Source organism: Sminthopsis crassicaudata, chromosome 5 (assembly GCF_048593235.1).
Source record: "Sminthopsis crassicaudata isolate SCR6 chromosome 5, ASM4859323v1, whole genome shotgun sequence".
Classification (NCBI taxonomy): domain Eukaryota; kingdom Metazoa; phylum Chordata; class Mammalia; order Dasyuromorphia; family Dasyuridae; genus Sminthopsis; species Sminthopsis crassicaudata.
The window spans coordinates 237,530,840-237,543,622 of NC_133621.1; the positions used below are offsets into that span (position 1 = coordinate 237,530,840).

Consider the following 12,783-nt stretch of genomic DNA (forward strand, 5'->3'; position numbering starts at 1 on the left):
AAAATAACATGGTATAACTTTAAGAAGGTATATAGGAAGTATCATTTTCAATTATTTTTATTGTTTAGTGGTAACAGAAAATTATTTTTAAAAATAGGCACAATATAATCTTATCCTTTAATCTTTCTTTGATGATTCAAGATCAACATTAAGTGTCGATTCTTATTCTATAATTGGCTGTGGTCCTTCATTTTTAAAGACGATATATGCCCAACTGTAGTTGATCAGACCAATTTAAGCTCAAAATGGTAAGAGTCTCTAATTTTGAGAACCTGATATTTCTTTTAAGCTACTTCAGTTTTGCTATGATGAAGACATGTCATGCTGAGTAGTACTGGACCAGTATTTCCCATGTCATGAAATCAATTCCAAAATTCTTGACAGATTCCAAGAGTGGGCTTATATCATTTTTTTCTCACTGCCAATGTGAGCACTTGTCCTGCATGAGTTCTCCATAAAAAGGTCTTTTGGGCAAATATACATTTGGCATTTCAACAATGTGACCAGCTCGACTGAGTTGTGCTCTCTGCAGTAAGGTTTAAATGCTTGGCTGTTTAGTTCAAGAAATGACCTCAGTGTCTTGATATCTTATGCTTTTTGGTGATCTTCAGAATCTTCCTGAGAAAACTGCCAGTGTTGGTACACTATCCAAGTTTCACAAGCACAATGACAATGAGGTCAGCACAACAGTTCTGCAGACCTTCAGTTTGATAGTTAATCTACTATCTCTTCTAATATCAAAAATCTTAAAAAGCAACAATAATTCACAAGTAATTTCTTCATTTGCTGTCTTGCACTCTAAATGCATGCATTTCTCTTTCTATCCCCTAAGAACTCTATGGGACTAAAAAAAAAAACAAACAAAAAACCCAGCAAATTTTTACATGTGCATATGACATAAGCAAAGCTGACATTTTTGGAGCCTTCCAAACACTAAGCTAACATTGGCAGTGAGTGAGTCGATCTCATGTTTAGTGGAAAGTATACTGCAAAGGTATGTGAACTTATCTACAGCATTCAAAACTTCTCCATTTGCTGTAACCAATGGTTCCTCATATGGATAATGTAATGCTGGCTGATGGAACACCTGTGTTTTCTTGGTGTTAATTGTTAGACCAAAATTAGTAAAAATGACAGAATATTTTGTTGCATTTCAGCTTCACAAACTGTATTGAATGCACAATCATCTGCAATCATACACCAATACTCCATCTGTGTGGTGGTAGCTAACCTTGGCAACATGGTTGAAAACATCAAGCTAAAAAGCGCAGAAGCAAATACACAGCTTTGTTTCACTACACTGGTGAATGGAAAAGCATGAGAGCATCCTCTATTAAGCAGAACCCAGGCAAGCATGTCATTGTGAAATTGATGTACAAAATACTGATGAACTTTTCTGGGTAACCAAATTTTGGCATAATTTCCATAAACCCTTGTGACTGATAGTATCAAAGGCCATAGTCACATCTACAAAATTACTTCCATATCTCAGTTTATATTTTTGCCTGTTCTCAATGAAAAATACAAACATATTCCATGAAAACAAAATGTTCAGATTAATATCAGAATAAGGTTTTACTGTAAAAATGCTCAGACTATGTCAGTCCATACAACAATAATGAACAAAACCCAACACTTTCCTTTTGAGGTCTTAATCCAATCACCCATTAGTATATTCAACCTTACCACCAATATCAATGCAGTGACTCTGAAATGCATGTGGGGAAGAAAAAAAACAAAACAAAAACAATCTTTCTTTGTTCTGCTTTCTAAGGAGATCTCCAGAAATATATTATAATAAAAAGCAGAAACTGCCTATACATAAGTCTTTCATATCTCATTTTCCTTGTCTACACAATTAACTATAATCTTAAAATATAACCTACCAAATATAACCTTTTAAAATATTATTCCCTATATTTGTTAATTTTACTGTTAAAATCATTCAAAAATCAGAATCCATTTGACTTACTATGTATGAAAAATAAAGTACAAAACTTTTTTCATTTCAACAATGAATTATATTAAACAAGGAAAAATCAATGCTCCAAACTAAAAATGCAACAGAACTCTGAAAAGTAAAGAACACAATCAAAAATCTTAATTAAACTTAAAAAGCAACAATAATTCATAAGTAAGTTCTTTATTTGATGTCTTGCACCCTAAATGCATGCATTTCTCTTTCTATGCCCTAAGAATTCTATGGGAATAAAAAAAAAAAAAAAAAAAAAAAAAAAAAAAAAAAGCAATTTTTACATGTGCATATGACATAAGCAAAGCTGACATTTTTCCAGGCAAGAAATACATAATCACAGACTTCATTTTGTGCATTTGGAATGACTCCTTTTCTCCCTTCAACACTCCTCTTAGGTGCGGTACCACGGTACCTCTCTAATTTCACCCATTTACTAGTATAGTTTCCCTATTTAACTTGCACTAAACTTTTTTTTATGTCTGTATATGACCCATGTACATTGAACACTCCTTGAAAGCAAAGAATTCTTCATTTGTCTTTTCAATCCAAGTACTTTCTACCATGCATGCAGAAGGTACTTAATAAACATTTGTCAAATGGAACCTTCTTGATTTTACAGAGAAAATTGAAGCCCAGAGAAGTTAAGTGCTTTGTCTTGGATTATGCAATATATTATTCACTACTTCTTTAAGTAGTGAAACTGGGATTAAAACCCAGGTCACCATATTCTAAATACAAGAATCTTTCCTGAACCCCCTAGAAATCATATTGCTAAATTCATTATAACGGAATTATGCCATTTCAAAGCACTATGAAAATCAAATGCCCATTCAAATTAGGTAAGTATTTGTTAAGCACACTATAGCTATTAAAAGCCTCTCTGAGGTTAGAATGCCTAAAAGCCTCCAAGAGTTTATGATTTTAAAAAAGTAGAATACCCTCTGTACTAACGAAAGACATCAACATTCTATACCTTAGTATATGACTTTCATGAATTATATGGCTAAAAAAAATTCCTTAGCAGATGAACACATTCCTATCATCATCTCCATCTTCCCAAAATTAAAGAAAAAAGGTTCCTACATCATAGGCTTAATAAAAATGTTTCATAATGAAATGCTGAATGTAAGGATTTTATGGTAACCCCCATTTAAAGAATAAAACATGAGTGTTCTTTAAATCATCCTATTGTTTTACACATATAAGCTTAATTAAGTATCACTGAATGACTTAAATAGGAATAAATAGGATGAGTGATAAGAATTCCACTCTTTAAAGGTAGGTACTGTTTTAACTCTTCTTGATAACCACACAACTAGCACAGCACCTAGTACAACGTATTTGCTTTAAAACTTTTTTAATTGCTTGCTGTAAATTTAACCTTTGAATGCATTTTATAAGTCATAGTACTTCTATCTTTACATGATTTTTAAAGTTTTACATCATATTCTTATTAAAGCTACAATTATTGTTAATTGGAATCTTTATCATATAAATTTTATTTATAATTTCATTTTCATTTCTAACTTATATTAAAAAGCAACAACTAATATTGCCCACCAGTAATTACATATAGCAAAAAGAACTATGTTTAACAGTAAAGTAAAAAGGAGAAAGACTTGGACTAGTTGTGTTCAATCCTGTCTTCAATACATACTAATTTTATGATTTTCTGAAAACAAATTTAACCTATCATTTGAAAAAGAGAAACAAAAATCCCTGCCTTACTCATAATGTTATTTTGAGGCTTCAATGGCCTAACATGCACACAAAAAGTGCCTTGGTAAAATACTAACCATATAAATTATATAATTAAAATTACTTTTAGAAATCATATTTTCTGAAGCATATATAATACCAGATTTATGATAGGCACATAAAATATATGAAAGTTTTAAAATTTTATCTATCAATAAAACCAATAAACCAAAAATGATAGGTAAAAAGATTAAAACAGGATCTACAAACTGCAGGCATTTGATAAAAACTGAATTGAAATAGATTAGAAGCAGTATCAATGTAGTTACTAGACTAAATCAACATAAAGTACTTCCAGAAAAAAAAAAAAAAAAAAAAAAAGACTATAACTAGGGACAGCCAAAAACCATAATATTCTACAAGACAGTAACAATAGCTTCCATTCAGATAGATAAACAGATATGTATATACATTATTTATACATATATATTTTTACTAGAAGATAATATATATATTATCTTCTAGTAAAAATATTACAATCATTTCATAACTGGCAAAACAAAAGATTAGAGAGAAAAAATAAAATTCCCCCATAAATAGAGACAGAATTATAACCTAATATTAGGACCATTAATATATTCTCTTTTAGTTTTAAAAAAAAGGACAAGAGGTTATTGGAAAGGCAGTGGACTAGCAATAAGTATGGATTAACAAATTCTCTCCCCTCCACAAAGATCTAGAAAAGTTGCCACATCTGATTCACATCAGAAAAGCTATGAAAAAGTTACAGTGAGCAATTTTTGAAGCTCAAAGTGGCTTAAGGAAACAGATAGAGAGGCTTATATTCACTAGGATAGATCCAGCCCAGAATTTATGTACATCAAGAGAGTAAAAGAGAGCTGAGACTAATTATCAGGGCAGGGAAGCACCTAGGCAGATTATCACTGAACCAATATATGAGTAGAGGTCCCATCTTGCAGTTCTGTCATTTACTACTCAATTACATATTGACTAGAGGATTGGTAGTATCTTTAAATAGAGGTATAGACAGGAATAGTCACTAGCAGGCCCTAGCTTTGTACTGTACAATGAACAAGGTTGGAAGCAAACAGCAGATTGGGGCTCTTATCCCAAAGAGTAAAGTAAGAACTAGGTTATAGTCTCCAGCCTTGGGTAAATGTCTATAGTGGAATAACTAGGTAAGTCTGAGAAATTATCTACAAAGACCTGTTTGTTCCCATATGACCATTTTCAGGTAAGACTTTAGAAAGTGAGAAAATACGGTCTTTAACAGAGCTTTTTTATATTTGGCAAATTTGAGATCTTGCTCATTATTTTAGAATCCTCTCTTTTTTGAAATATTTGAAGAAAATCTAATACAATTATTTATTCTAATTTTACTTTCTTAACCACCATAACTATACTTCCTCACATCTTAAATTTATATAAATCTACATCTACAGACCTTTTTTATTTTAAATGATTTTGAAAGCTGATATGCATGTGATCTATCATTTTTAAAGATCAGCACAATAAAATAGCAAAGCTGTTTTAAGTATTTAATTTTAGATACTTCCTTTCCACAAAAATAATACAGAAAGTTTGCCATGGAAGAAGAAACATCTCCCCCTCCAAAAAAGAACAAAAATTAGTTGAAAGAATGCTTCATTTTGAAACAAAGGAACAAACTTTGAATCTTAGCTCTTTAAGGAGCTTTAAACAAGTAATTTCCACTTTTCTGAGTGTCAATTTATTTGCCAGTAAAATATGGACATATAATACTTCTAAATTCTAGTAATGGCTCCATGGCTCTCTCTGGTATTGCATGTGATTTTCAGTTATTTTACCTAGGTGAGCATCAATTTCTACATTCAAAAAATGAAAGCGTCTAGGCCAATTTTAGAGGTCCCTACCAGCTCTAAAATTCTATTCTGCTATGAGTAATTCCAGGAATTTTATAACTGTAAAGGAAAAAGGACAGAGCCAAAGAAAAGGTAAATGAAATACTAGATGAAGAAGAGATTCAGTATTTAAAAAAAAAAAATTTCCCTCCCAAATCTTATCTCCCATATACTTACCTTTGTAACTTCTTTCACCACTTGCAGATCTGGACATTGGAAAGCACACATCTGGAGGATGAAGCAAAGAAGCAGAAACTGAGGGGTGAGCCATGGCACTAGCCAGACACACCAAGGGTGCCCCTGATTTAACATATAACGAAGATAACACTAAAGATAAAACTTCTTACTCATAGATTAGAAAGGTATTTACCAAAACTATAAACTATAGGATTCTAATTTTTAAAAAAATAATAATTAAATGACTTTGTAAAAGCTTTCAATGTACAGTTTCCTCATTATGGCTGCTCAGTTTTTCTGCTACCCCCAATTTCTGTTATCACCTCCATGACAAATGTGTTTAGTAGGAGAAGAGCACAGCTGGCAAATGTTCAAGTAGACAGTGTCCTGAAATATTTTGCCTATTTGTAGAATGCTTTACTGGCTTATCATTCATTCATTTATTAATCAAACTATTATTAAGAAATTTTGACAACTACTAAAGTTAACCAAAGATCATTGAAGGAAATGGTTTAAATCATTTAAAGGTTAATTATCCCCTATACATTATAATGAATAATCTTTAGATAGCATTAAAGATTGTATTTAAATAAATGTTTAAATTTGCTTTACACAAGAAAACATTTTTATTACTTTGGTTATTAATATGAAATGTTTAAAAAATAATTTCAGCGAGTTTAACAGACACTTCACACTTTTTTGGGAGGAGGGATAAATTTATCCTTAGTCATATCTAGCTCACCCCAAATAATCCTTTTTTAAATTTTTACTTCCAACTTTTTATTTTAGATAAAGGTAAAATGTGTGACTTAGCATATATAAATTATTAGAGAGCTAATGAAGCTAATCATATTATCTCTGATCTTAATTCAATTATTAATAATGTAGGAACTTTTAGAGACAAAAATAGAATTTGAGAATTGGGGTAAGCCATATATAGTACCAGCTAGAAACAAGTAGCATGCATAACAAAAAAGTACTAATATAAGACTTGAATGAATGAGTTAAAAATGAAACATTTCTTACTAACCAAAGTGTATCTTCTAATTTCTAATTGTGTGGTATAGAATTGGTGAATTCATAGACATATTTGTAGTCACATCACTATACCTTTTACATTACACTAAATTATATTCCAACAAAGAAATCTGACTTCTCATTGAACTGAAAACAGTAAAAGTGCTAGAAAGCTGAGCTCTTGATTATTAATATTGTGAATGATACCCTGACTACCCAATGGCAAGAATCTTATTTTTCATCTTCATAAATGATCCATTTACATTTCAATTCTACTTATTTCCTAATGATCTTTTCTAATTTCCAAGTAAAGATTTTATCAAGACTACTATGCCTATTAAAAATTTTCTGAATTTAAATATCTTTTTTAAAGGAAATAAGCTAATCAAAATTTTTCTGCCTGAACCACCTCTCCTCCTTTATTTTCCATAAGCTCTATGTTCCTATTTGAATGCATTTAAGTTAACATGATATTTTCCAAAATTTTCTCAATGGATAAATGTTCTCATTTATAAATGTTCATAAGTGAACAGATATATAACTGGCTTTTTAATATTAGGTCCTAATCATTGATCTTCTACTAGAAACTTGTTATTTCTTAGATTCCTCTTCTGCTTTCCAGCTTTCTTTGCTTTATACATTTCTCATTTTGCCATTTTGTCCTCACAATATGTTAAAATATGTATTTCTTTTCTGTTCCTTTAAACTCTCTCCCAGGACAATCACAATCATTCCCAGAGCTTCAACTATTCTCTTCACTAAGAGCTCTCCCAAATTCATATTTCTAATTCACTTTTATGTTATGATATATGATATTTCAAATGATTAGAGGTTGCCAACTTCACTGGCATTTTAAATTCAAAATTCTAGGATTAAGTTTATCTTTCTCCTTAAGTTATCTTTTTCTCTTATCCTAAATTTCTCTGATACAACATTCTTACAGTATTTCACATTATTAACATTGGCATAAGCTAAAATTCTACACAGAAAGTAGGCTCAGAAAGAATGAGAAGCTCTAAAAAAATTAAATCCTAAGGAGATAAAGAGAATAAAAGGACCAATTTGGCTACATAAAGATCTCATTAACCAACAAAATTAAAAAAAAAAAAAAAGAAACCCAACAACAGCAATCTTGTACAGGAAACAAAAGCAAAGGAGGTAACAAAAAAATGCATATAAAAGTGTGGCACACTGCTGTAACTATGTCAGAACCATTAACACTCAAAATGAGTGAGGCTAAGAAATAAAAACTTTTTTAAGGGGATCTGGTGAGCAGTAGAAAGGATTTATGTGTGTTTTATCAGGGGAAAAAGAAAAGCAAAAGCTGTTCATCAGATTGAATGATTCACTGATAACAGACAAGTCTATGAAAACTTAAGACACAATGAAGGCAGAGCTGGCTCAATTTATTTTCTGGTGTTTTCTGTCAAGGAAAATGAGCTTATAAAGTTCATCAAAAGTTGAAGAAAAGGAACACAAGGGTTGCTGCAAGGGTGGTGCATATGTTTTGAAAATTAAAAAATAAAATAAAATAAAAAGTTGAAGCAGCAAATAAAGGAAATAATAAAAGAAACCCTAATTGTCCTGGATAAACTCAATTCATAAGATCTAGGTGAGCCATACCTCTAGATATAAATAATTGCTAATAGTGACTATTAAATCACTGTCAGTAATCTTTTTTAAAATAATGAAGAACCAATAGTTTCATGATTGAAATGAGCAAATACTATTATTTTCCAAAAACAAAAGATTAGATTCTTCAAATTATACATGAGTGACCTTGTCTTAGATTCCTGATCATACCTCTATACCTCTACAAGCTATTATTACTAAAAAAGGATGGCTAGCCAATGTTTTTAAAAAAATCTTCCCTGACCAGAGCATGCTAGACTATAATGATCAGTTTTAATTACTGATTAATTAATTACAAAACTGAAAAAGGCTTCCCCAGAAAGTAATAAGTAGGTTTTCACTCATCTCATTGAAACTTTCATTCGCATCTAGGTTGAACTACATGGTCTGTTATGAGGTGTTGTCCAATTCAGAGATTCTGTAGTCTCAGGTGGGTAAAACTTCATCACTCATATCTATTCTCTTATGTAATCCAGTCAATTCTATCTTTGCTCTAGCTCTTTTACTTACTGCCATTATTGCAATGATTTCTAATAATAATTATTTTCTTTTTCCCTTATCTAATCCATCCTTCATACTATCGTTAAATAATTTAGCCCCTAGGCAGAGATCTGGTCATGTCCTTCTACTCAATATAGATAAATGTCTTTTTATTCTCTATCAAATAAACTTCAAATTCCAATGTGGAAAATTAAAGTTTTCTTGATAATCTGATATCACTCTACCTTTTCCAACTTGTCCCTCTCATACTACTTACAATACCCTTCATTCCATGTGCCTTCCAATCTTTACTTAAGCATTTCTCTACATTTGAAAGGTTTCCTTGAATTGGGTCTAAACTCCAACATGGTGTTCAGGAAGTCCCTTTGATCTCCTACCCTCAATCTTCTACTCAAGAGTTCAAAAATTTTAAAGTTAATTGGGATCCCTAGCCTATGACTTAATACTGATACAAAAAAACAAAAGACATATGATCTTCATGGGTTCACAGAAATTGGTAGGTAAAGATATATTAGTGTTTATCTAGGTCAAATACTCTTATTTTTAAAAGGTAACTGGACCCCAAAGAAAGCTAAATACCTGAACATGAGATTAATGTTTGAGCTAGGCTTAACCATGGTCTCTAGATATGAAACACATTAATTCTATCAACATCCTCTTTGAAATACATAGAACTCAGCCCACATAAAGCCAAATTCCTCAATCTAATCATTTTGTCTTCCTAAAATTAAATTTGATGGTAGATCCATGAAAAATATCCAGGGGTCAGGGGTGGGAAAGGAGGTAGATAGGAGACAAGGAGATTGCTGAAAATGCTTGTTTGTTTGTTTTGGTTTTATTTACCAAGAAAATAAGGGAGAAAATGTATTACTTTGAAGGTTAGCATGCATAATTAATATGTTCCAGTGTAGCTTAGTGGAAAGACCTGAGCCAGGACTACCTGCCTCCGTCCTTTAATGGCTACGAAACTGGACTAGTAACAATATTGTAGTTCCACAAGCAATTTTTTAAAAATTAACTTCTAAATTGCAGGAGTATTATAGAACTAAGTTGCAGAACTGCATTGGTACCGAGTATCATACACTGATGACATTCATCAAAGGCCTATACTTTAGGAAAAGGGTAGTATAAAAAAGGGAGCCTTATTTTAAATGTACAAGACTCTACCACTTCACTGAATAGTTGCCGACTGCTGAAAGGCACTAATGATGAGAGAGCATAAGAAAGGGATTTTATAACAAGGTAAAAGGAAGAAGTCTGAGCATCATTACAGGTTGAGACAAGCCTTTCCCTTTCTTTCAGACTGGTAGCTGTGGAACCTTGAGAACCTTCACTCTTAGGACTCTAGGGCAACTCTCCAAGCGTCTAAGATATAGAGCATGTATAAAGAGTCTTGCACAAGCAGAAGGTATTTCCTTACCTGGGAGTTCTCTTCCTGTTAACAATGAAATTACAAGTTTTAAGCCCTGTCCCTTCAGACTGATGATTATCAGATATTAATAAGCCACTTTTGGAAAACCGGGCAGTATGATGTACCCTCATAAGACAAAATAACCACTATAGGCATACTTCTTGAAATAGATTTTAAAAATCAACCCATTTCTTTTTTATAAAATAATGGGAGGAAGGGCAGCTATGTGGCATAGTGGACAGAGCACCAGCCCTGAAGTCAGGAGGACCAGAGTTCAAATCTGGTCTCAGACACTTAATACTTCCTAGCTGTGTGACCCTGGGCAAGTCACTTAACCCCAATAAGAAAGAAAGAGAGAGAAGGAGAGGGAGAGAGAAAATATCTTTCTTTTTACTCTTAACCATATACAGTGCTTAAAGAGAAAGATGTGATATGAGATGTAAACTAAGAGAGGGTAAAGGGGAGATCCTTTCTCATCCATTGCTGATGGAAATGAAAAACCTTTTCCATTCAAATTTCATGATGCTGGCTAAAAATTCAAAGATACCTACTCATACAAACACACAATTTAATGATGAACTTAAGGTTTTTATTCTGAACTTATATTTGTTACAATACCAAGCAGAAAATATTATAGTTATTATTTACTTATTGTCAATCACTTAATTTTCTGTTTTCTGTTTAATACAAAATTGAAGGCCATGCTCCTACTTCGAGAAATCTATTCCCCTACTATGTAATACTCCCAAGAAACTAGGTTAGTCACTTTTGAGGAAAAAAAAAAGTTTTAATAAGATGATCACTTACGCAGTTTTACACGTTCCAAACAAGTATTTGTCTTCCTAAAACCATCAAATCAATGTCTTTCTACAGTACAAAATTCTTTAATCCTGTACTATTGGCAACACTCTAGAAATATTCTCTATACTTCCTATTCTGTTTTTCTTTAAACAACAAACACTGTTAATAAAGCAAATAAGCATTCATTTATTAAAGCTCCTACCTGGCACTATGCTAGGTACAATAGATTTAAAGACAAAAATGAAGCAATCTCTGATTTCAAGGACTCTGCATTTTATCAAAGAAGACAGCATATAAAGTATACAAAATATATACATAATAAACACAAGCTAAAGGAGGAAAGGGAAGCAGTAGCAGGTAGAAAGATTCATGAACAGAAAGTTTATGTACATGGTGGTGTTTTAGCTGAGTTCTAAAAGAAAAAAAGGGGTTTCCTTATAATTATAAAAACAGAGAAAATAGTGCTTTTCAGACATGGGAAACAGCATATGCAAAGGCATGGTGAAGGTAGAGGTAATGCTGTAAGTGAATTACAGCAACAAGGTCAGTTAGATTAGAGTGTATGAAAAGCAGGATATTATTAAAAGGTGGGAAAGGTAGGCAATAGCCATGTTGTAAAGGGAGCTATGTAACATAGCAGATGGAGCACTAGATCTGGAATCAGGAAGACTTGACTTCAAATCTACTATCAGATACTTATTAGGTATGTGACTCAAAACAAGTCACTTATCCTCTGTATGTCTGTTTTGTCAACTATGAAATGGAGTAATAATAGCACCTACCTTCCATAATTATTGTGAAGATCAAGTGAGGTAATATTTGTAAACTGTTTAGCATAGTGCCTGGCATGTAGTAGATATTTAATAAATGGGGCTTCTCTTCTCCCCCCAAAAATCCTGCCCATTCCCCTGTACCTCGTTTCCTGCTGGCCTAAAATACCAAACACAAGAAGTTTATATGTGATCCTAGGAAGTGACTGGTTTTTACTGATCATGCCATGACTTTGGCAGCTATATGAAGGGTGAACTGGAAGAGGTCTACATGAAAAGTAATGAGGGTCTGAACTAGAATGGTAACCATATTAGTGGATTGTAATGAACAGATGTTAGACATCTTATATATAGTCTCCAGGTCTTGCCAGTTCTATCTGGATATGAAAGATGAGGGGGAAATGAGGAATTGTAGATGATTCTAATGTTGAACCTAGTTAACTTGAAGGAAGTAATGACCTTGATAAAAACTTGTAAGTTCCAAAGAAGAATAGTACATATTAAGTGTCTATTATGGGCCAAGCATTTGAATATAAATATAAAAGTGAGACAAACCCTTCCAAACTATGGTAACTTTTCCAACCAAAAGATCATTCTACTTAAATTCCAGGTAGTTTCCAGAATTTGGCATCTCTTCTTTCATAATTTTTTTTTTTGATGTGTGAGAATTTGTTATGATTCTTAAAGGTACTAAGATAGAGACAATAATTATCTAATTTACCATGGTTCGTATGAGTGATCTGATCCTAAAGGATATGTTATGGGCCAGAACTTGAAACAAGGTACTAAGTGGAATTGAGGAGACAATAGTAATCTAGTTTAGCATTGATTTAATCCTACAATTTCCTAGTGATGTAATGATTGGAGTATATTCAGTGTGCAGCATATAAGCAAGAAGCT

At 32.2% G+C, this 12,783-nt stretch overlaps 1 protein-coding gene across 8 annotated transcripts in view; it reads right to left on the reverse strand.

Moving 5' to 3' along the window:
* CNOT2 (CCR4-NOT transcription complex subunit 2) overlaps nt 1–12,783 on the reverse strand; it is a 143,258-nt gene that overhangs the window by 74,460 nt on the left and 56,015 nt on the right. For 3 of the 8 annotated variants that reach the window (XM_074270552.1, XM_074270550.1, XM_074270558.1), the window contains one exon: nt 5,752–5,802. The exons of the other annotated variants lie outside the window; for them this stretch is intronic. In XM_074270552.1, coding sequence (XP_074126653.1) covers nt 5,752–5,802 — 51 coding nt within the window. The remainder of the gene's footprint in view (nt 1–5,751; nt 5,803–12,783) is intronic. 8 annotated transcript variants of the gene reach the window in all.